At 44.0% G+C, this 23,731-nt stretch overlaps 1 protein-coding gene across 2 annotated transcripts in view; it reads right to left on the reverse strand.

The window, feature by feature from the left end:
* The window catches only part of AKR1D1 (aldo-keto reductase family 1 member D1), a 146,201-nt gene that overhangs the window by 40,469 nt on the left and 82,001 nt on the right, over window positions 1-23,731 (reverse strand). Inside the window, exon 1 of one of the 2 annotated variants that reach the window (XM_073330061.1) lies at window positions 13,548-13,975. The exons of the other annotated variant lie outside the window; for it this stretch is intronic. Coding sequence (XP_073186162.1) covers window positions 13,548-13,640 — 93 coding nt within the window. The 5' untranslated portion in view covers window positions 13,641-13,975. Of the gene's footprint in view, window positions 1-13,547; window positions 13,976-23,731 lie in introns of those variants that run through there. 2 annotated transcript variants of the gene reach the window in all.

A 23,731-nucleotide genomic window follows, 5' to 3' on the forward strand; every position in this document is an offset into this window, starting at 1 on the left:
GAGCCCTACTGTACAAAGGTTAGACAACTCAAAGAAAGTATCTCCTTCCCTAGCAGAAGCGAATTTAGAACTCATTAAGAGTAGTTCAAGCTGTGCCTACCTGTGTAGGTAACAGATGAATTGCCAAGTAATCATGCTACCCATTAACCTAGTTTAGTTTTGGCCTTTCTATCCTCCATGTATCCCATTTTCCACATCAGTAGTAAGCCCCATATTTAATGTAATACAAGTCTTTATGACATGGCAAAAAGCAAATAACTTGCTACGTCCACTCTGGGTTTAGTCAGTTGATCAATACTCTACCTCTTACCCCATGATTACTGGGTTTGTTGAGGGATTTTCTCATCTAATTACCTGGTTCACCCAAGAACTTACAGCTGTACAATATTTGCTGCTTTCCATTCCTCCAACAGGACAGATTTTAATGAGTTTGCACATTATTAGCACCTCAGCCACTTCATTCTGGAGTTCCTTCAGAACTCTTGGATGTGTATCCTCCAGTCCCAGTGACTTGTCTAAAACAGCTCTTCCCTGGCCCAGAGAATATTCAGTCTTAAAGCCTAGTAGTAAGCAAACTTAAGAACCCAACAGAAGGATATATTTGTTGCACATATGAAATTCACTGGCATTTTTCTAGCTTAAGTATTTACTGAACATTTGAGAAGCTCTTTGAATAATATTGAGTGCATAAAAGGCAAACAGCACTGGTACTCATCCAACATATTCAAATAGCCCTTCTTACTACAGTTCTCACTTGTTACCACCTTTGCTTCCTGCTTTTATTCCGCTTTCTTTTCTGTAAGACAGTCTCTTTTCCCTGTCACGTTAGCATCCCTTCCTTCTCTCTATTGTGTTCTCTCACTGAAGTCCTCACAGAGTACTTCTAATGTATCCCATCTCTCTCCCCTTCTCAGCGCCAGCTTGGACATTTTAGCCACTCAGTATCCAGAGGGCTAATCCTACTAACTGGAGACAAACTGAAGATGGAGATCTGAGGGAGGGTACTACTCAGGGGCAGTGCTCAGGGCACAGCCAGCTCCAGGCACCTGCTTTCCAAGCAGATGGCATTCAGAATGGGGCTGCAGTCCGTGTCCTGCAGCGGCAATTCGGCGGCAGCTTGGCCGCTCTTCCTGCCACAGCAGCTTTTGGGCGGCAGCTCCGCTGCTTTTCCAAGCACGGCGGCAATTTGGCGGCAGCTCTGTTGCTGTTGTGGCGGTGGCAATCCGGCGGCGACTGCTTGGGGCAGCAAAATTGGTGGAGCCGCCCCGGCTCAGGGAAAGTTCTGGATTCTTAGCAGAGCCCTGTCCCTTGACACCAAATGTCTCCATCTTTCATAACAGCCTCCAGCTACTGGTGGTTTACAATCTATGGTGCCACTGCAGCCCCCTCTGGCTGCAGGAATGGAGAGAATTCTCATCCTGTTCTGTTTCCTCCCACTGAAGAGCTTCCTAGCTGGTGATGAGGAGGTAATTCTGCAATCTACCTCTTCAGCTTTCCAGCTGATGGAGGGCAGTGGGGAAGGTTCTATTACTCTAACCACTAAGCTAGTGAAATAATTTTTGCTGACTGGCCTGATTGCTTTTTTGCTGGAGCACACGCACAGGAGAAAAAGTTAAGATATTAAAGGCAGTGCTTTTGTGCTATGCCTTTGCAGGGTTATATTACTTTGTGATTACTAGGTTAATAAATATGGACTAATGGCAGAAAACCAATAAGAATTAGTACATCCTGCCATGTCTCTTACGTCAATAAAATTATCTAGGTGTGTGAGCCTAGTTGCTGTCTGTTCCCAGACTGGCAGAGACTGGGAGCTGCAGAGGCAACACTTGAAGGGAAGGAACAGTGTGCAGTGGTCTTGACCAAATCGATCTGGCCAGTGGTATCCAGCCTACCTCAAACTAGAAGAAGGATTGCCATGGGGTGCTGGGAAGAACTGAGCCTTCTTCCAGAAGCACTGGATTTTAACTACAGCATGCTGAAGAGGCAAGCTGTGGATTAAATCTACCAGTTCCAATCATAATTTCAGATTTCAAGTCACTGTTTAGGAATCTTAGTTCACTAGATACAGGAAGAAGATAGGGACACTTTGAGTGTTGGGATGTACCTTGCAAATGCCCAGAAGCTGCAAACAGATTTTCATATTAAAGTTTCTGGAAGCCTCCTTAAATTCCAGAGCCTAATTCCCTTTACCTATTTTCTGAATAAAGCAACAAGAGAATAAGTGTCCAAAATTGGGACCTTACTGTAGAAAAGCACCTGGTTTGAGTAATTGAGATGTTACAGGAAAAGCCAGATCCACTTTGTGGACTAAGGATGCAAACAGCACAAGGGAACATTCTTAGAATTGCTTACTTTTGCAGATGAGAAACTGGACTGTGCCTCTTTCTTGGAAAATACCAATCACCAGAACATAACCAGCTTCTATACAGAAAAATCTGGCAGCTATTCCCCGGGAAACATCAACAAGGAAGCAAAATCCAGAGAAATTATCCCTGCAAAAAGCTGACAGAGCTCAGAAATGATGGCTGAAGAGGACTGCTGGCAACCCATGTACCATACACTATTCACTCTGATGGGGAAGCCATCTGGGGAATTGCTACACACTGGACCAGAGTGCTATTCCATCTGGTCTGGTATCCTGCTTCTGGCAGAGGTTGGTACCAGATGCTTCTGAAGAAAATAGGGGAAAATCCATAATGCATCTTACCTCTTGTGCCATGAGATGACTAGGAGGAAAGGGGGTGAATTTCTTCTCTAATGCAACAGGTCATCAATTTATATTCTGAAGTGCGAGGTTTGATTCCCCCCCGCCCTTGCAATAGCAACTTAGCATGCATGATTAGATTTAGCATTTCTAAAATTCCTGTTAGGTTGTTGTTCTAGGATTTAGCCAAAGCTGTGATAAGGACTATTGTAGCTGGCATAGTCTGCCCCAGTTATTTTACCAGAGCAAATAAAAGATTGCAGAATCTGCAATTTGTAGTCATTGCAACTTTCCATAGAACACACTCTTCGAAGCATTGTGAATATATCCTCTATGAGCCAATGGGCTTCTGTCCTGATAGCTTTGCTTTTCTGCAAGGCTGGGTTGTTTCATAAACATGCCTTAGGCCCTGCCTATGAAGCAACCAAGCCACTTTTGAGCTCTTACTTTTCTTAGGCACATTTAAAGGTTGTTAGCAGAGAAATCCATTGGCTTTGATTTAGTAAGAGTTTCTCAAACTGTACTCAGAAGTTTTGTTCACAGGGTTGCAGCCTTTGAGACTCAAGCAAATATTAAGGGGTTTCTAGTATATGCAAGGATAGTCCTGTGGTCAAAGAACTGACTGCAACTCAGGAGATGTTAGTTCAATTCCAAGCTCCTCTGTGTACAAGTCATGTAGCCCTTCTAGGGCTCAGTTCTCCTCACATCCCCAATCTATGTAAAGTGGGGATGATGTGAAGACATTCATTAATTCTCATAAGGAAGTCACATTTCTTGGTGATATGAGCCATACAAGCACTTAGATCCATGAAAACCTCTGTTAAAACCTGTGAATTATGTATGAAGCCAAGTTTTGGGGAAGCCCTTTACCTTTGAAGCCTCCTAGAAAAGGTGATAGCAGGTGGCCTGCAAATTACCAACTGCCTTAATGTTTGCTGTTACTACCTATCAGGAATGGTCTTTGTAGACACCATTCCACCTTTTTGGGTGTCAGACATGAAACGGAATTGTTCAACAGCCAGTGGTTGAAAGCCCTACAGGGCACAAAGTGCCTCATGCTTCTGGTTTGATGGCTTGCTTAAATTTTCTACGTGTCACATCCCCATGGATCATTCAGCTGGCAGCTGAAATAAGGTAGACAATTTCCTGGACAGCATGAGGACAAGGCAGCCTGACAGCCCCAGAAGCTGTCTATTAATTGGAAGAGAGACAAGGTGGGTAAGGTAATATCTTTTATTGGACTAACTTAAGCTTGTCTCTCTCACCAACAGAAGTTGATCCAATAAAATATTACCTCACCCACCTTGTGTGTCTACTATCCTGGGACCGTCACAGCTACACTATGCTACATATTAATTGGAAGGGCAGCCACCCTATCAGAAGACTCCAAGAATTCCTTTAAAAATGAAATCTTTCTATGTGGCCCCTCCCCAGTGTCTTCCGATCTCAGGAAAAGCAGGGGCACCAGCATCCCTGGTGACAGGGGATAAGGGTAGTGGCTTGCAAGTCAGTTCACTCTTTATCCCCAAATCAAATTATAGGTAAGATTTCTGGGATTGTTGTGAGGGTACAAGTGGAGTTTGCAGTAGTATCAGAGCCTCAACACCAAGCTAGCTGAGAGGTTGAACCGGCAAAAGCTTGGTTCAGTGAAGCCTGAAAAACAGCCAAGTTTCTTGTAGTATCGTCTGGAGTTTTAGTGGGCCTGGCCTCATGAACAAGTGAAAGACTGAGGCCAAAGTTAAGCATGGTCTCCTATGAGCAGAGCTGCTACCTGTTTTTGTAGGAGGCTTATGCCATTTTAAAGAGAAACTAAGCCATGGGACACATTATGGTGGTCACTTGAAGTGTGGTTCTAGCCTCAAGAAACTAGAGACAGACCCCTCCCTAACTTCCAGATCAAGTCTGCTTTATTCACAAGTAATCAAGGGACCAGTTAGAGCCCTAACATGGTTTTTAGGCTTCCAGTTGAACTAGGTCAACCTGAGCTTGGAGTGCTGAGCTCAGTTTTCCTTCTCACTTCTGCAGTGTTGCCAATGTACAAGTTCATGACATTCAGTTCATGACAGCTCCTGTAGTCATGTGATTGCAAGAATCTGAGTTTTTGTTTAGAAAGAGTTTCTAGGCGGCCTGGCTGGGAGAAGAACATGACACTGAGCCCTACAGGCTCAAAAATTTAGAAGGCAACTAAAAAGAACCCAAAGTATGTATTGTCAAGGGTTTGCAAATCATGAGTCTCAAAGCCTCAGCACCAGTATTAATGATTCTGCAGGACAAGTTCTGACCTTGGGTTGCACTTGTGCAACCTGGGGCAGAGTCAAGCCATGCCACTTAGCTAACGGCTTTTGGATGATGCATGACTCACAGTAGCACAGGTAGGAGTAGAACAGTTAACACTCAGGCTAATCATTACAGTAAACAGCTGTGACACCAGCATGAGCAGCTCTCCTATTTATTTGGTCACTCCTCAAGCGGTTCTGGCTGAAGAGTACGAAATCCCCTCTGGTTTCTGAGGTATTACTATTTTTTCAAATATTTCTGCTACTCTTCATTAATAGGCCCTTGAATCGATAGAGTTTAATCAAGTTGACTGAAGTTGTCAGCCATTCACCCAGCTACATTTAACATACAGAAGTTGCTATTTGTCAGTGCCAGTGGGAATTAACCAACAATCAGCATCAGAAAGGGGTGCAGTCTCAAGGCCTAAAACTTGCGGTCTCCCCAGCATTGTCTTGTGCTCTGGGAGTGTCACGCTGGACTACTGTTGCATATTAGCAGGTCTGCATGTGTCAAAGTATTCTGAAGCCAAGTGAACAGTGCCAGCTTGGCTATTATGGACAGCTTCTCAGCTGGTCTAGCTTGGCATAGCTCCATTGGCACCAGCTGACAATCAAGCTATTCATATTTTCACTAAATTGAGTTTTACACTTTGCAACATAGGACTATGCCGCTGTGTTCTAAAGTGTTCTGAAGAGGTGTGTCCTAACACAACGAAGGTATTAAAAGAGTGCTGGATTTGAGGAACCGTTTCCTCAAAGCCTACAGTGTTTAGAACAGACTTTGAGGCTTGAAATACAATTAGGCCTGTAGAGAATCCATGCTATTCATATCCCTTTTCTGGGGCCAGGCTAAAAAACAAGTTCAGATTTTGAGTGATACAACAACAGGCATCATTTTATGGGAATACAGATTTCCAGGGGCAGCGGGGGGTTAATTCCTAGAAGTACTTCATACCCTGACTCCTATCTTTCAATGGCCTTCAGTTACACACGTGTAAACCAGAATGGCCTTTCACCAACAGAAGCTGAGCCAATGAAAGCTATTGCCTCACTCACCTAGCCTCTCCAATATCCTGGGGCTGACACTGCTACAACACCGCATACAAGGATGCTCCTGTTTAATTGGAGATTCTGCATGGTGGCCATATCACTAAGTGCCATCTTTAATTGGTTGCAGTTCATTAAACACTAAGTGCATGCATGGCCTCTGAAGCAGTTAGAGCTAAAGAAGAATTAATCGTACGGTCTTAATTTGGTTTCTATAAAGAACTGTAAAATTCATGAAAATAAGGTCCTCAATGTGGAGATTTTAGTAAAAAGTCAACTTCCCACATAGCAGAGAGAGTCATGTTCCCCTAACATAAAAATCCATTCATCTTACAGTGTGGTATGATCTTTGCCAGAACCAAAGCTGTAGGGAGATACCAGGCTATTTTTGAGCGGGGAAAAGGGTTTGTATGTGAAGAGTCTGCATATTCTCCAATTTGATAAATATCAGTTTGTCAAACTCTGCTTTGGGTGGCCAGGAGGAAAAATTCTGTCCCATGACAAATATTTCGAATTCTCATGCTTGCCCCAGTTCAAAGTTCATCAATTTTTCTGTTTTCACGATAAGACTTAAGTGATTTAATTTCTTCCCCCTGTAAAAAATGGGAATTTTGACTTGTGAAAAAGTACATTGTATTGCAATAGATTTCATAAAATGTGAAGAGCACTAGGCAAGAAATCAAGAGGAGGCTATAGGCAAGAGAGAGAGGACTTAACTGAGCACCAAGAGGAAGGAGAGTAGGAGGCAGAGATACAGGTACCATCTGGAACAGCCTACAAGCTCCAGAGTTGAACAGCAGCAGAGGTGTACAAGAGGGCAAACAATGCTAGTGCCAGGCAAGTGGAGAACTAAGGGAGAAGTAGCCATAAATATAAGTTTTGCCAGTGGTGAAAAGCAAGCAAAGTTCTAGTCTGAATTTTAAAAAACCTCACTGAGGATTGCCACAATGTCAAGTTTGTTTTTTAAAAATATAAAAAGACCCAATGATGCTAGTGATAAAACCTGAAGAGTATTTGTTAGAGATACATCTGCCTGTGCTATCTTTTCCACTGACTCCTCATCCCTTTTGTTATTGCAAAAGAAATTCATGAAGGCAGGATTTTTATTGCTTAAAGATCCCTTACCTGAAGTCTGATTTGGTTGCCATCTTTGCAGCAAATAGCTGGGGCAAATTAAGACAAAACTAAGGCCCAGAGCTACTGAAGTTTCCCAAATTCCCATGTTGATTCCTCTCCTAAATGTCTTTTTTCAAGTCTGATCTCATTCCTAAGTTAGGCAGCCCAGCTCTTCCCACCAGAAGTCAGCATTGGTTCTGCTGCCTGCTAAAAAATTGTGGCTGCTTCTGTACTTCTTTATAGCAGCTGGGGACCAATACCAAATATATCCCATCTTTATCCATTCTTGGCAACTAGATCGCAACAAAAATTCTAGGACTTATTTGAGGAATAAGCAACAGACTCCCAAGCCGCAGGATACTGTTTATAGAGCAAGTCCCAAGAGCAAAAAGGAGAAGGGAATGCAGGTTTTTGCTTACACTGTATGTCATGTTCATTCCCATGACTTGTCATCAACTCTTTAAATATTGAGCCATGTAGCTTTTCAGACAAGGGTCCTGACTGCATATGTAGGAAGTAAAGAGAAACAGAGGTAGCCCAGCTCAAATGAAATGTGGACTGGGGCCAGATTAGGTATTCCCTAGCAGCCAAGCAAGAACTTTGAGATTTTTAGTGGATCCAGGAACATGGTCTACACCTCCTTCCTGTTGCTTGTGTATGGGGTGGATGTAACATTTGACCCCCCACATTTTGAAATTAGGCAGCCAGCCTGATCTGGCAGAGGAGCCATCTGCCATCCCCAAAGTCAAGCTCTGAAACAAACAAAAAAGTCCCACACGTGCTGCCTTAATAGCCCAGTGAAATTCTTGTCTCTTCACCAAAGCACTCCTCAAGGAGCCAAAGAAGAAAAAAAAATTCTGCAACCTGAGGTAGCAACATCTGTTTAGAAGATGAGCCAATGGCTTTTCTAGTCATCTGCAGTCATTATGTCCTATGCACTAGGTGCTTTAGAGGTTCCAGTAGGAAGATAGGACTGAGGCAGCTTCCAAACCCAGCAAATATCTCCACTTCTTCCCTCAAGTTTGATCCTAATCTGTAGTGGAAAGATAAGGTGACCTCCATTGGCTGAATATTTATGCTAAAAACAACGAGCACAATTATGATGGGAGTTAATTCATGTAGCAATTAGAATTATTCATGTAAATGATCATTACTCACTCTGCACTTAAATCCATTCAAGTGTGACCTTTGAGGTTGGAGGTATTCTTTTATAAAGGGATTTCATTTTGCGGAACAACAAGGTAGATTCCAGTTAGGACCGGAAGAGGCCGTACTGGAGGTCTTGTGACTGTTGCACTTTGGCAGCTTGCAGAAGCATCTGGAAGTGGGATAGCTCATCTGAGGTTTTCAATATGCTAGATATTAGATATTGTGGCAAAAAGACAGTTGACCTATTTTGAAGGGAAAAGGACTGAAGCTGACTCGTGACCCCCTCCAAAGTTTCTCTTCTCGTCCCTACAAAAGGGCCTCTTGACTTCAAGAGCACAACCTTCATTGTTTCCAAGAGACCTCAAGTTCTCTAGGCATCTCCAATACACCAGCCTTTTTAATAGGCCCAACAGCTACCTTGTTCTTTACCTCAGGCCAGTAATTATCAAGGTTGAGTCAGAGATGAATTAAGACTAACATGGCCAAAGTCACCTGTAAACATTGGCCCTTGGGTGCCCTTGGATGCCCGTGTCACATCTCTAAAGTGACTAGAAGGACCAATTGAAATAATAAAGCGTTAACAAGAAAACCTTTTGATCCTATTCTTAGGCTATGTCTACACTGGCAATTGAACGACAAACATTTGTCTTTCAGAGGTGTTAAAAAACCCTGAAAGACAAAAAAGTTTTGGTGACAACAAGCACCAGTGTGAACAGTGCTCTCCAGCTGACAATGCAAATGCTGCTCATTGTGGGGGTGGACATTTTTTTGTCAGCAGGAGAGCCGACAAACAGCGGCTACACTGCGCAACTTTTAGTGACACAGCTGTAGCGACACAGCCAGGTCACTAAAAGCTGTGTAGTGTAGACCTAGCCTTTAGTTACTCCACCTCTGCAAGAGGCAGTAGCTATGTCAGTGGGAGAAGCTCTCCTCCCAACAAAGTGCTGTCTACACTAGTGCTTAGGTTGGTATAACTGCAGTGGTTTTCAAAAAAATTTTTTCTGGCGACCCAGTTGAAGAAAATTGTTGATTCCTGTGGCCCAACAGAGCTGGGGATGAGAGGTTTGGGTTGTGGGAGAGGCTCAGGGCTGGGGAAGAGCGTTGGGGTGCAGGGGTGAGGGCTGTGGTGTGGGAATGAGGGGTTCAGGGTGTGGGAGGGGGCTTTGAGCTGGGGCAGGGGGTTGGGATGCAGGAGGGGGTCAGGGCTCTGGGCTGGGGGTGCAAGTTTTGGGCTGGGGATGAGGGATTTGCGATGCAGGAGGGGGCTCTGGGTTGGGGGGGGGGCTCAGGGCTGGGGCAAGGGATTGGGGCACGGGCTTACCTTGGGTGGTCCTGGTCAGCAGCACAGCAGGGGTGCAGAGACAGGCTTCCTGCCTGTCCTGGCACCATGAACCGTGCTGCACCCCAGAAGTGGCCAGCAGTAGGTCCGGCTCCTAGGTGGATGTATGTAAGCAGCTCTGCACAGCTCTTGCCCACAGGCATCGCCACCCCCAGCCAATGGGAGTGTGGAGCCAGTGCTCGGTATGGGGGCAGCGTGCAGAGCCCCGTGGTCCCCCCGCCTAGGAGCTGGACCTGCTGCTGGCCGCTTCCGGGGTGCAGCGCTGTGTCAGAACAGGTAAGGACTAGCCTGCCTTATCCGGGCAGCACTGCTGACAGGGCTTTTAATGGCCTGGTCAGTGGTACTGACCAGAGCCACTGCAACCCAGTGCCTTACATTCTGCGTCTCAGTACTGGGTTGCAACCCGCAGTTTGAAAACCACTGAACTACAGCACACCCCTGCATGGTGATGTGACACTGAAGTAATTCTGTAGTGTAGACAAGGGCATAGAAACTGGGACTATACTCCAGTGAAAAGGAAGGTTTCAGAGTAGCAGCCGTGTTAGGCTGTATCCACAAAAAGAACAGGAGGACTTGTGGCACTTTAGAGACTAACAAATTTAATAGAGCATAAGTTTTCGTGAGCTACAGTTCACTTCATTGGATGCATAGAATGGAACATATAGTAAGAAGGTATATACATACAGAGAAGGTGGAAGTTGCCATACAAACGGTAAGAGGCTAATTAATTAAGATAAGCCATTATCAGCAGGAGAAAAAAAAATTTGTAGTGATAATCAAGATGGCCCATTTAGACAGTTGACAAGAAGGTGTGAGGACACTTAACATGGGGAAATAGATTCAATACGTGTAATGACCCAGCCACTCCCAGTCTCTATTCAAACCCAAGTTAATCGTATCTAGTTTGCATATTAATTCAGGCTTGTTGGAGTCTGTTTTTGAAGCTTTTCTGTTGCAGAATTGCCACCCTTAAGTCTTTTACTGAGTGGCCAGAGAGGTTGAAGTGTTCTCCTACTGGTTTTTGAATGTTATGATTCCTGATGTCAGATTTGTGTCCATTTATTCTTTTGCATAGAGACTGTCCAGTTTGGCCAATGTCCATGGCAGAGGGGCAGTTTCTATGCCCTTGTCTACACTACAGAATTACTTCAGTGTAACATCACCATGCAGGATGGCTAGAACGTTCAAGCAAAGCAACTTGTCTGTAGTGCAGTGCAAGTTAGTCAGGACATCACCTGCCAGCTGACAAATGCCAGACTCTCCCTGCAACTCTCCCAGCAAGTGAGCTGCCCATCTCCAAACTGCTGACCCTTTAATCACTACCCAGTCAGGTGTTCTGCCCTCTACCCTACCCATTGACATAGTTACTCCAGCCCCTGTGAGCAAGGGCAGTGGGAGAGAGCTCTCCCATCAGCCTAGAGCATCTGCATCTTACTGCTGTGGTAAGCTCTGTAGTGTAGCCCTAGCCCCAGCCACCAATGCAAACACTCCTGCAATTCTCCCTAACACGTTCATTAACATCCTCCCAGGAGCAGCGGAAGCTCCCTACAAGTGTGTGTGTGTGTGTGTGGGGGGGGGCATCAGTGACTAAACCGTGGCCTCCGCCCCCATGCTGCCCCTTCCCCTGCTTGTTCCTCTATGCTCTCTCCCCCATTGCTCATCCTTATGGCCAGTAATATGATGTAAAAAAAAGTGATGGGGCCATGGCCCCAAGCCTCCCATTTCTACCACCCCTTTCCCCACTGCCTCGTTTCTCTACTTCTCCCTTGAGAACTCCCTTGAGTTTCTCCACCTCTCCCTGACCCTTCTCAAGTGCCAACCCCGCTCAGCAGTCCAACCTCTCCCTGCCACAGACATCTGACTCCCATCCAGTTTACAGAGGGTGAGGCACCTGGAAGATGTTCTAAGGCTGATGTCCTAGTCCTAAACTTTAGGTGCCTAGAGTAACTGGTGCTAAGCAGAGTGTGAAATGTCTGAAGTAAGGTGTTATATTTGCCAGATTGACTCCTCCTCCCATCCCCCAGGTTATGCAACATTCTGCTTTGCTACAACGTATTTCACTTGCCAGAAATAATCCAGCCTTAACTTTCTATTAGCCACCCATCAACTACCTTCTGAATACTCATCTGATAGAATTCTAAAGCTGCTGGAGGACTTTAGGCATCACTCTCTGCATTTCTAGGGTTAATGTCTGGGTGTGAGAACCTGTCTCACTGCTGTGTCCCTTCTTCTGCAACAGTAATAAGTGTCTTAACTCAGACAACGTGCCTTAATTGTTAGACTATCTGAAGCCTTCACTGATGATCAGTCTTGTACTGCCTGCAACAATGCTATGTTTATTCAAAAAGGATTTTCTCTTTGATCATACTAACCTTTGTGTATTAATTTATTGGTACTGTATATGCTAAAGTACAAAATCGTTGTTGGCCAAGTAATCACCTTCATAACAGGGGTGTTTTGGCTCACACTTAGTTGTTCATTTTAACTGCAATACCGTACTACAGGGCGCAGGGTTCTGCCCACAATTTTTATCTCACTTCACACAAGACAATGACACAGAGCATATAAAAGTCAAGTAATTTGAGAGGGAGGCAGTCAATTTGTTCATTATTTCACTGCCAGGACATCACATCAAGGATCACAGAATATTTTGGAACCTTTTGGCATTCAGCTTTTGGGAGCCACAGGAATCAGGATGTAGGAATCCTGAGTCTTTGTTTCAGAAATATTCCTTTGAAAGTGTCCAAGCCAGCTGTAAGGTGTTCTACAAGAAAATTGAGTTTTTCTTTTTGCTCAGCACAGCAGGTCTGCTGACCAGCTTGCAGCCTCAGAAACTGCTACTGAGTTTAGGGAAGGCAGATGGTCTCCCAGTCACTGTGCAGCAAGCACACTTTGCTCTCCAGCATATCTCTCTCTCAACAGATTCAGCTGGAATCAGGGTTTCTGGGAACTCAGGACTAAGCTAAAGCCAGTCTGCAGCTGCCAAGATGACTAGCAATAATTTAAAACTTTCCTGATTAGCAGCCTGTGCAACCTTAATGAAGTCAGAGTTGTATGGGGCAGAATTTGTCAACAAAACATATATAGGTGGGCGGAACGCTGTTTCCACTGAATGCATCTGATGAAGTGAGCTGTAGCTCACGGAAGCTCATGCTCAAATAAATTGGTTAGTCTCTAAGGTGCCACAAGTCCTCCTTTTCTTTTTGTGAATACAGACTAACACGGCTGCTACTCTGACACCTATCTCAAAGTGTCTGTGCACTCTATATCTTATAACAATACAGCACTGAACTACTGTAAGACAAATGCCAGCTCAACCAGCCTGCCCTATGAAGTTTCAATTAAATATGCCTGTATCATGGTGTGTAGTTAGCTATCAACCCAGATAATAAATTAATCTTTGTAAAGCACTGAGGATATAAAATGCTGTATCAATGCTAGGGATTATTCAGTAGTCCTAAAGAGAAACGATTACTTGGGGTAGGAATTATCCACAGCTTTAGTTAGCATTTCAATCACTGGTTGCTTGCTGTAAAATACTGAGCTGGGAATATTTGGAAGTTAGCAAGAAAGAGTCCAAACTTTGCTATAATATTTGTAGTCCAGGATGTGAAAGCACCATTGTTAACTGGAGGTTTTAAATTCTTCACAGTAAATTGAATGAGAGGACCACAGAAGAGGTTCGTAGATTGGCCACACTTTGCCTGAACTGCTAACAATCTTAAATTTAAAGAACCCTCCAGGATGCCTGCAGAAAGGCATTGTAAGGCAAGTGCCTAAGCCAGCAGTGCCTCTGAAAGGAAAGTATCAACTTTTAACAGTCCTCCTGGATCTTTGTGCTCAGAACAAAGTCTGGCAGCCTGCTCCGAGCAATAAGTGTGTTGATAAAAAAGAAAAGTAGAGGATAGATACTTACTTTTTTGGGGTCAGCGTAGGTGCCAAGTCCAATCACTGGGATGCTGTTCCCATCGCTCAGAGGTATGCGGTGGTTTGCAGCCGTTAGATTCATGATGCAGATGATAAAACACTTGACTGCAACTTTCTAACAGACTGAATGAAAGCAGCAAGAGCCCACTTTGTGTGTGGCGCGCGCCCCGGGCTATGGCACTAGAGGGCGCGCGCGAGAGAGCGAAAACTTCGGCTCCTCAGCCTGCCCTGGGCCAGCAGCACGCGTGCGATCCTCTAAGAACAGCCTGGGGTAGCGTTTCCAACTTCGTCATGGGACAGGACTGACAGGCCAGGCCAGGGTTGCCCTTCCATTCTCCTGAAAGCAAATTTGCAGCAGGGTGAAATATTAACTGCCCGCTCTCGTTAGGCACGGGGGGAGCGACTCAGCGCAGGAGAGATGGTCCCCGTTCAACCAGCTTCATCAAAAGCACGCGAGTTTTCTTTTCCGGGTGGCTTTAAGTACCTGCTAAAAGCAAGGGTGTGCTAGGAGCGCAGGAGGAGAGAGAGGAGGCTGAAAGGGGGTTGTGGTTTTCGGGGAGCGGTCTGCGTGTGGCTTATGCTTGCAGCGGGCTTCCACTGCCAGACAAGGTTGGTCTGTTTGCTGACTCCTCCAATCACTTCAGGGCTCATCGCAGGAGGAAATACGGGTTTTTGGAACAAGACATGGTTCCTGTCAAACCAGGAGCTACCCATCAGCCTTTAGCTCAATCTTCACCTCCCCAGCGGCTGGTGTGTGCCAAACCATTAAATGTAGTAGCTACACCTGGGCGGCAACCTGTCAGAAGTGGCCTGCCAAGTCTTCATTTATTCACTCTAGTTTAAGGGTTCGCGTGCCAATAATACATTTTAATGTTTTTAGAAGGTCTCTTTCTATAAGTCTGTAATATAGAACTAAACTATTGTTGTATGTAAAGTAAATAAGGTTTTTAAAATGTTTAAGAAGCTTCATTTAAAATCAAATTAAAATGCAGAGCCCCTCCCCCCCCCATCCCGGACCGGTGGCCAGGCCCCGCACCGTGTGAGTGCCACTGAAAATCAACTCGTGTGCCGCCTTTGGCACGCGTGCCCCTGAGCTACACTATCCTGGATTCGCCTTCAGTCGCGTCTGCTCTCCCTCCCATTGATTCGTTCACTGTTCCTATTGCCCCTCTAAGCATGCAGGTTCCGATTATGCTAGTCCTTTCACTTTCAGGACGATGGTCCATGATTTTATTAATGGAAGACTTGTTTTAAACCCCTTATTTACATCAGTCCATTCCTTTACTTTCAGGAGAGGAAATCCAGTACCCATCCCCTGGTTGTCATTGTTTGCCTCTAGATCAGACTTGGCTAATTCATTCCCCTGCCCAAAGTCAGAGGTTGTCTTTTTTGGGGGGAAAGGGTGCTTTTCAGTCTTTACATTATTTACAAATCAGATGATTTAGTTGGGGATTGGTCCTGCTTTGAGCAGGGGGTTGGACTAGATGACCTCCTGAGGTCCCTTCCAACCCTGAGATTCGATGATTCTATGATTCTTCTTCCAGTAATGAAAGGACAACTCCAAACCCATGTGAAAGATTCACAAGAGCAACATTCAATTTAGCATTTCAGTCAATGGCACCAGTTGTTCATTGCTTTTTATATTAGTAGTAGAGATTATCCCTTTGATTATTAATACCCCAGTTACTAGCATGAAGCCCCAGTTATTCCCATCACTTCTGTCTGTGCTAAACTTGTATTTGTAAACAGGCACATTGAATTTCCTTTCCTATTAATGCTGTTCAGAAACTGACATTTAGGGTTCACTTCTTCAGCTGTTGCATGTGCCCACTGTTGAAGTCAATTGGAATTACATGTGCATCAAAACACTCAGGAGATCCCTTGGCCAATTTAGTTTCCATTTCAAATGTATTCAGCATGTGCCTTTTTCTGTACCTAATCTTCATACGGCCCTTTTGTCCTCCCCCATCCAGGCATAAAAATCTTTCTCCTGGTTAGTCTCATTTAAGCACCTTTTCACAGTTCTGTCCCAGCATCAAGCAAAAAAGTGTTAGGGACTCATTCAGTTGCAATCCACCCATTTATACATTAAATACAAAAGGACCAGGGCACTGGGGCCAGGATGGAAATAAGATTCAGTCTCTCTTCTCAGCACAGAAGTGTGTTACACCCTCCTCACCAGACATTGTAGCACAGATTATTTTATTTTTTAATTAGGCCTTTAAATCCATAGTTAGCTGTCTAAAGGGCCCCAGTTTTTCAGAAGGGGGAAACAGCATCTAACCTCTTCCACTGACTTCAGTAAGAGCTGCTGGATATTTTAGGAAAGGGGGAGAGGAGAAGAGAAACAAGCCAACTTATTTACGTGGCTAAACACAGATTTGAGAGCTTAATGTTAGGCACTCTAGGTGCTTGAGTTAGTATATTGCAATCACAAATGACTGCAGCCCTCCACCCCCAAATAGCTTTAGAGGCATGAAATAAGGAAAAATGCTACTATACTAATGCATTTTGATAGCAATGGAGAAAGTTTAGAGCACAGGGAATTGATGAATGGTCCATTCACTGTGGGCAGAAGTCCTAACTTCTCTAACTTTATCCCATTATGATTTACTTCATTTATTTATTCTGAATTTTAAAATCCCTCACATAAATAGTTCCTGCTCTGTTACAGTAAGCTATCCCACATACCAATGATGTCCCCAAGGGGACAGTCCCTTTCTGAAATCCAATTTAAGTCTCTCCTTTTCTAATCTCACACCTAGGTTATGCCCTTATCCCACAGTGTAAATAGATTTCCCAGCTCCATTTGTGCTTCATCTAGTTATTTTCTATCCTATAATTAAGGTCTTGATGTTTTCGCTCCGCTTTTAAATCTACACATGTAGAAACATTTTATGGGTCTTGCCTTATATCCAATTGAAATGGAGACTCAGCAGAATTGTTTCTCAACCCCCAACTTTGTGGTGTAGGTTATTTCACTGTTATACATCCTAATACCCCACTTCCTTGCTTTGTAGCAGGTGTGCAATTTGAAGAGGCATGTATGAGTGTCACTGGCTGAACCTATTTAGGAGTGCACCTGGGGGGGGGGCGGGAAGAGAAGAATGGCACTGTCAAATATGGTATTGTCTGTTTCCAAATCACAGACAACTCTGATCCATAAGCATTCAAGACCATTTGTATCAGTGGCCTAGCTCAGGCATTCCTAATCATTATTGGTCTGTGTACCTACCACCTTCTTAAAGGATTGATATTTGAAGTACCACATGCAAACTTCTTTTTGTGCACATTTCTCTCAGGTCCTTACAGGCCTAATTTACATCTTTCCAGACTACATAGTGTAGCTATATGCGTTGTGGCTGCCGGTTTGGAGCCACTCTCGACTAGCTATGTATGCATGCATCATGGAACTTGTGGAGCGGGACCTGGAACTTCACAAGTTCACCTCAGTAGGCTGTCAGGTCTGAAACAGGAGCTGCTTGTAATGAACAGTGATCCCGCTGCCATTTGGCACCAACGGGCTTCTGTGTCACAGCAAAATAATGCTACAGCTGATGTGAGATGCAAAGGATTAAAGGCAGGGAATATAATCAGTGCCAATCAACATGGGTTTATGGGAAACCGCTCTTGTCAAACTAATCATCATTTGATGAGATTACAAGTTGGTCAATAAAGATAGTTTGTGTATACTTAGAGTTGTGAGAGACATTGGACTTGGTACTGTACAGCACCTTAAGGAACGACACAAAAACTCCAACATTATGTGGATTAAAAACGGGTTACATAATGTATTTATAAGAGGGAGAATCAACCAGCACCTACGTTTCCAGTGGGGTCTCACATGTAGGGCCAAGGACATGATTTGTCTTTTTTTTTTTTTAAATGACTTGGAAAAAACGAAATTACTGAAGTTTGCAGGTAACTCGGGGAGTGGTAAATAATGAAAAGGCCAGGTTACTGATACAGAGCAATCTGGATCACTTGGTAAAGTGGGCCCAGGCAACAATATTTATTTCAATATGGCCAAGTAGAAGGTCATACACATAGGAACAAAGACTATAAGTCACATTTACAGGATGTGGGGACTTCTCTGGAAAGCAGTGACTCTGAAAGAGACTTGGGCATCATGGGGGAGAGTCAGCAAAACATGAGCTCCCAGGGCAACGCTGTGACCAAAAGGGCTAATGTGATCCTTGGATGTATGAACAGGGGCATAGGTACCGACTCCGTGGGTGCTCCGCACCCACCAGCAGCCAAGCTCCCCCATCCTTTGCCTCCCCCAGGATGCCCCATCCCCACTCCTCCCCCTCCCTCTCAGCATTTCACACCACCCACCCCCTAACAACTGTTTGGCGGCACTTAGGACTTTCCAGGAGGAAGGGGGAGGAGTGGGGACAGGCCACGCTTAGGGGAGGAGGCAGAGAAGAGGTGGGGTGGGGACTTGCAGGAAGGGGGCGGGGCAGGAAGGGGCAGGGCCAGGGCATCAAGCACCCACCAGGCAGAGGGGCAGTCTGTGCCTATGAACAGAGGAGTCCTAAATAGAAGTAAAGAGGTTATATTGCCTCTTTATTTGGCACTAGTGCAACTGTTGCTAGAATACAGTGACCAGTTCTGGTAACCACACTTGAACAAGGATGTTGATAAGTTGGAGAGGGTTCATAGAAGAGCCTCAAAGAATTATTAAAAGATTGGAAAACATGCCTTATAGTAAGAGACTCAAAGAGCTGAATCTATTGTGATCATGTCAGTCCTAAGTACCTACACGAGGAACACAGATTTCATAAGAGGGCTTTTCAGTCTAGCAGACAAAGGTATAACAAGATCAAATGGCTCGAAGTTAAACTGTAGACAAATTCAAGCTAAAAATAAGGCATACTTTAACAGGGAGGGTAATTAACCATCAGAATAATATGTCAAGTGTGGTGGTGGATTCTCCATCCCTGGCAATTCTTAAATCAAGATTGGATGTTTTTGTAAGATAGGCACTCATTCAAAACGTGGCCATAGGATTTGAAGCAGGAATACATACAGAGAAGTCCTATGGCCTGTGTTATGCAGAAGGTAAGACTAGACTATCACAATGGTCCCTTCTGGCCTTAAAAATATATGGAGATAAATCAGAGTTACCTTTGTAGAATTCTTGAGAATCACTAGAGCCATGCTAATTTGGACTTGGGGGAGGGACAGAGAATGCTCATGGAGAATATCCTGCTAGCATCCACCTTTTGTATCAAGGAGGATCCAGATTGGCCATCTCTGCTGAGCTTCTCTGTAGTAGTAGTAGGAGATACTACCTGCAGAGGCAGCCATTCAGGCCTTTGTAGGTCAGAAAACATCTTGAATTCTACCCAGAAGCAAGTAGGCAGCCAGGGCAGATCTCAAACCAGAACTTGTGTCCTTGTGGTGAAATACTCATCCTGACAAGTGGGCCACTGACTTCTGACCTTCTAAATGGATTTGTGGTGTAGCCCTAGGTAGAATGCACTGCAGAAGTCCAATGTAGAGCTGATTAAGTCTTCATGCAAAAGAGGAGAGCACAGCCTGCTGGCCAAGTGTCGATAGAAAGAAGTTTTGGTCACTGCTACTACTGGCTCACCTAAAAGCAACTGAGACTCTAACCTCCCACCAGCTCCATTGAAGCTGTGGGTACATAGGATGTATGTACCCAATGTCACCCAGGGGAGAGGAGCCTGATAACCTCAGCCAAATCCTCCAGTTGCTCCCCAGACACCTTACCTTCATCTGTCTACTACTAAAAATAAAAAAACAAACCAATCAGGCAGCAAGTCCTCACCCATGTCCTAAGGGTGCCCAACCACATTCCTTAGATTAGCTGTAATATCAAGATGAATGATCCTAAAAATCAGCTGTCAACAATATGGGGACCATCCTTACCCAAGCTCATTCAGCTCTCTCAATTACACACACTTGTTTAAGAGAGTGATAGACTAATTCCTTGTCACACCCCACAAAAGGGGACAACTGGGGGAAAGTAGAGTAACCCTGCCCTTTGGGATGACTCATAAAAGAAGTAGCCAACCAAAACTCAGTCCTAGCAACTCCTGTTAAGGACTGCAAACACAAAACCACCTCAAGGTCAACATCAACAGTATCAAAAGGTAGCTGGGAGACCTGATATCAGTATTTACACTTGATTTATATCAACCCCCAGGAGTAGATCTGCCAACATAAGAGCAGTTTCTATGCCATACCTAGCTTGGAATAAAGTTGTCAAAGAAGTTAAAGGGAGTCTGATTCTCAATTATTTCATCCAGCTTTTTCCCATAGTCTTGACCAAAAGCACATAGAAGGGTTTCTTATACGTGGACTAGAACATGTTTGTATCACACACAGCATTGTATGCTGCCTCTCTGCTCTACTTTTCCTATATCTTCACAGAGTGAGCCCAACCTCCACCTTTGACCGGCAAACAGATTGAAAGTTACATTTTTTTAACTCTAAAGCTGAACTATTAAAACAGTTTAAAGACAAACAACAATCCTGATGGTACATTTACTCCTTGGAAGCTAGAATTACTAGTGTGTTTTAAGCTGGCATAAATAGCCTATAAAATAGTATTTAGGAAAAAGGGACTCTGGATAAGTTTAGCAATGAGATCTGGAGCCTCTCACCTACAGCTCAGGTTAGTAGTAGCTATGTGAGGCTAGGTTTTCAAGGGAACTCAGTTGCTAATTGGGATCTAAATAAGTTGTCCATGTGTTCCAAGGAGCACACAATCTAGCAGCTTCCATTAAAAATGAGAAGAGCATCTATGTACTAAGCTCTTGATCAGCTACTAGAGTTATTAGCCAACAGCTATTCAGTACTTATGTGGTTTCAGTTTATTTCCTAGGAAGAGAACAGTGAGGTTTCAGACTAACCTTAACATTACTTAAGGTGAGGTAGCATCATACCATAGGTTCAGAATTCCAAAATAGGCATTCAACTACGCTTTTAAAATATGCACAGAAGGACCAGCCTGGAGAGCAATCCATACAGCCTATGGAGCTCTGGGGAGAGAGAGAGGATTTTATGTATACTCTGACTAGACAAACACACGATTGTAAGCAATAATACGAAGGTTTTAGAAAGAAGAAATCCACTCATTAACAAGCTTATTTTAGTTTAATATATCTTTTAACAAAGCCCTGAGATCTGAGCTTTAAGAGAAAAATGCATCAAATATCCCTTTCCTAAAAAGCTGAATTATTCTTAGTACTAAAGAAATATAACTACTTTAAAGAAACACCTTATCAACGTAAAATAAGATTACTATCCAAAAGAGCACCTGAAGAAACAAGTCACTCCACAGGTTCCTTTTTCTCATTTTATATCCTATTGCTGAGCATACTGGGAGAAGAGGAGGGGGCTTTTAAATACAGCCTTATTCAAGCATCAGGAGAAAAAGAGAAGATGTTAGAAAGAGGGGAGATGTATGCTGCTGAGTACAGGTGATGTAAAGGGGTGTAGGTAAAGGCCTTGAGTGATTCATTGTTCTGATAATCATTTTGAGAAATTAGTAAGGTATTGTTTGGGGGTAGGGGAGGTATAAAATTAGTCCTCGTTTATGTCTTGTATGTGTTTGATGTTAAACTTAATTTGGAGGTATTTGATTTGCAGTCTTTAAAACCTTGGGGTTTTTGTAAGTCTTTCTTCTTAATTGTTCTTTAAACTCTTGTACTTCTATGTTGACTAGAGGTCTCGGCTATACTGCTTTAGCAGTGCTGTGCATCCATTTTCTGTAAGCTGTATTTTAGTACTGTTTATATAGCTAGGTGCTGGATTGCATGTTGAAATTTGGCCTTATATGTTTGCATATCCTCAACTGGACCTTTATCATCAAATTGTATAGACCAGTCCGTCTATGTTGGCATGTATCTATCATATACTGTTATAGCTCCTTAGCACTGAGCTTTTGGTGGTATACTTATGACTGGCATTTCTCTTCTCATCATGTATACCCAGTGGAAGATTAACACTTGGGGTCTGTGTCTGGGGCCCTGGCCAATTTGGGGGGCCCCCTGCAGGAGTGCTGGAACCTGGGTGGAAGGGGGGGGCGGGTACCAGTGCTGGAACTGGGGCCCTGCCCCCTGCTCCTCCTCTTTCTCCCAGGAAGCCAGAAGCTGGAGCCTGGCCATGGTAAGAGCTGCCATGGGAGCCTGGGTTGCTGTGGGGAGACTCACTAGCTTATTCTTATATATATGCTTATTCTAGCATATAAATACAAAAAAATCAATTGTACATAATCACAAAATACAATAAGTATGTTAAAAAAAATCCTCTAACCCACCATCTATCTTTGTGAAGCAATCTCTGCACTGTGAATGCAGCAAATCTTTAATTGAAGGAGGATTTTCTTACACCCCATCTCCAGTGTAGAAACAAACTGAATTCTGCATGGCTTTTTTCCCCCTTTGGGACGATTTATATTTCCTATTTTACATGAGGTTTCTCTACTGTAATTCTTACCACCCAGAATCTAGTTATCACCATTACATATAGTAGTCTAGCTCACAAGGAGACTCGATGAGACAAACAATTTATTATGTTGTACATGTTAATACTTTAGTTAATGGCTAAGGATTTACTCATGTGTGGGCGTATGTACTCTTCTCCCTTTGTTCATATTGTTTGTTACACAATGAGGAGGCCACATGCCCTGCGGGATAACAGCCTAGTGTTGCATAGGAAGTGTGATATCAATAGGCTTACTAAGAGGCGTTTTTTGCAAACTTCCCACTGTTATGTGAAAACTGTATAGTGATAGACCAGTTATTTATGTGCTGAAAGGAATGAATATTGTGTGGAGAGAAACCGCTAAATAACATGCTCTTTGTTTTACTGCAATCATTATTTTATTTAAAAATATCCCATTGCTGTACTGGAGATGTGTCCTAATTACAGCTGTCAGTGTAGCTGCACCAGAACAAACCCCTCCTATAGACAGGCAAAGCTGCTGGAGTTGTGATTTACAGCAGTGTCATCTGCCTATGAGGGGCTTTGTACTGATGCCATTATACTGGTGGCTTGTTGCTGATAGCTGAAATCCCTCAGTGTAGACAGGGCCTTCGAACCTCTGGAGGGCGTCATCATCAAACACCCAGAGAACAGCTGTGACAGCCAGAGTGACCATGGTTGATGGCGTCGCACCTGGCAGCATGCAGTAAAATTCCTAGATCTGGCTCAATCCTGAGAATCCATGAATGTCTGGGGCAGCCCTACAAGTGGTGCCAGGTACGGTCTGGCTGCACACCTCTTTGTGCATCAGTGAAGAGTTTGAGAACATGGTGTGCGGAAGTGTTTTTGTTCATCCTGGTGACGTGGCTGAAGAGCATGCAATGTTGCTTTTGAATATGAGTGACTGAAGGAAGGCCAGATCTCTGCAACATTATGACAGTTCACACAGTCAAACCCCTTTATGCTCAGCATTTGGCAGGGCCAGGGTATATGGAATGCCTCTAGCCAGTCCAAGTCTGCCTGAAAGTGGGTCCAGGTTTCTGATCCATATAGCAATACAGGTTTGATAGATCCTGAACTTTGTCTCAGGACAAAGACATAATTGCACCCATAAGCTAGATATGGACTGCATGCAGGAGACAGCAAGACCTATTCATCAAAGAATATCCAGTTTCCTGTGGTCGTTTGAACTCTGCTGGCAGCGTAGGTAGATGAACTTCTCAACCCTCTCCCCAGTACTCAACCCTACCTGCACCAGAGGTTTTGGTGGCCTAGCTCTGAGGTTCTGGACCCCAGGCTTTTGCAATGAGATGTTTAACCTCATAGCATGGGCAGCATCTTGGACACTTTGGAGGGCAGGACTGAAATTCTAAAGCAAGACCATCATCTGTATAGTCTTGGTCAGTGAATGCTTCTTGATCAACCTTGTTTCTGATGTGTGGAGCAGCAAGTCCTAATATCCAGTTGATAGCTCAACAGAATAGTGCCAGGGTGAGAATGCATCCCTCCTGCAGGCCTAAGGTTGTATAGAAATGTAGCAAAAACTATGAACCAATAGGTTTCAGAGTAGCAGCTGTGTTAGTCTGTATCCGCAAAAAGAACAGGAGGACTTGTGGCACCTTAGACACTAACAAATTTATTAGAGCACAAGCTTTTGTGGACTACAGCCCACTTCATCGGATGCATAGAATGGAACATATAGTAAGAAGATAT

Source organism: Lepidochelys kempii, chromosome 1 (assembly GCF_965140265.1).
Source record: "Lepidochelys kempii isolate rLepKem1 chromosome 1, rLepKem1.hap2, whole genome shotgun sequence".
NCBI classification, from domain to species: Eukaryota; Metazoa; Chordata; order Testudines; family Cheloniidae; genus Lepidochelys; species Lepidochelys kempii.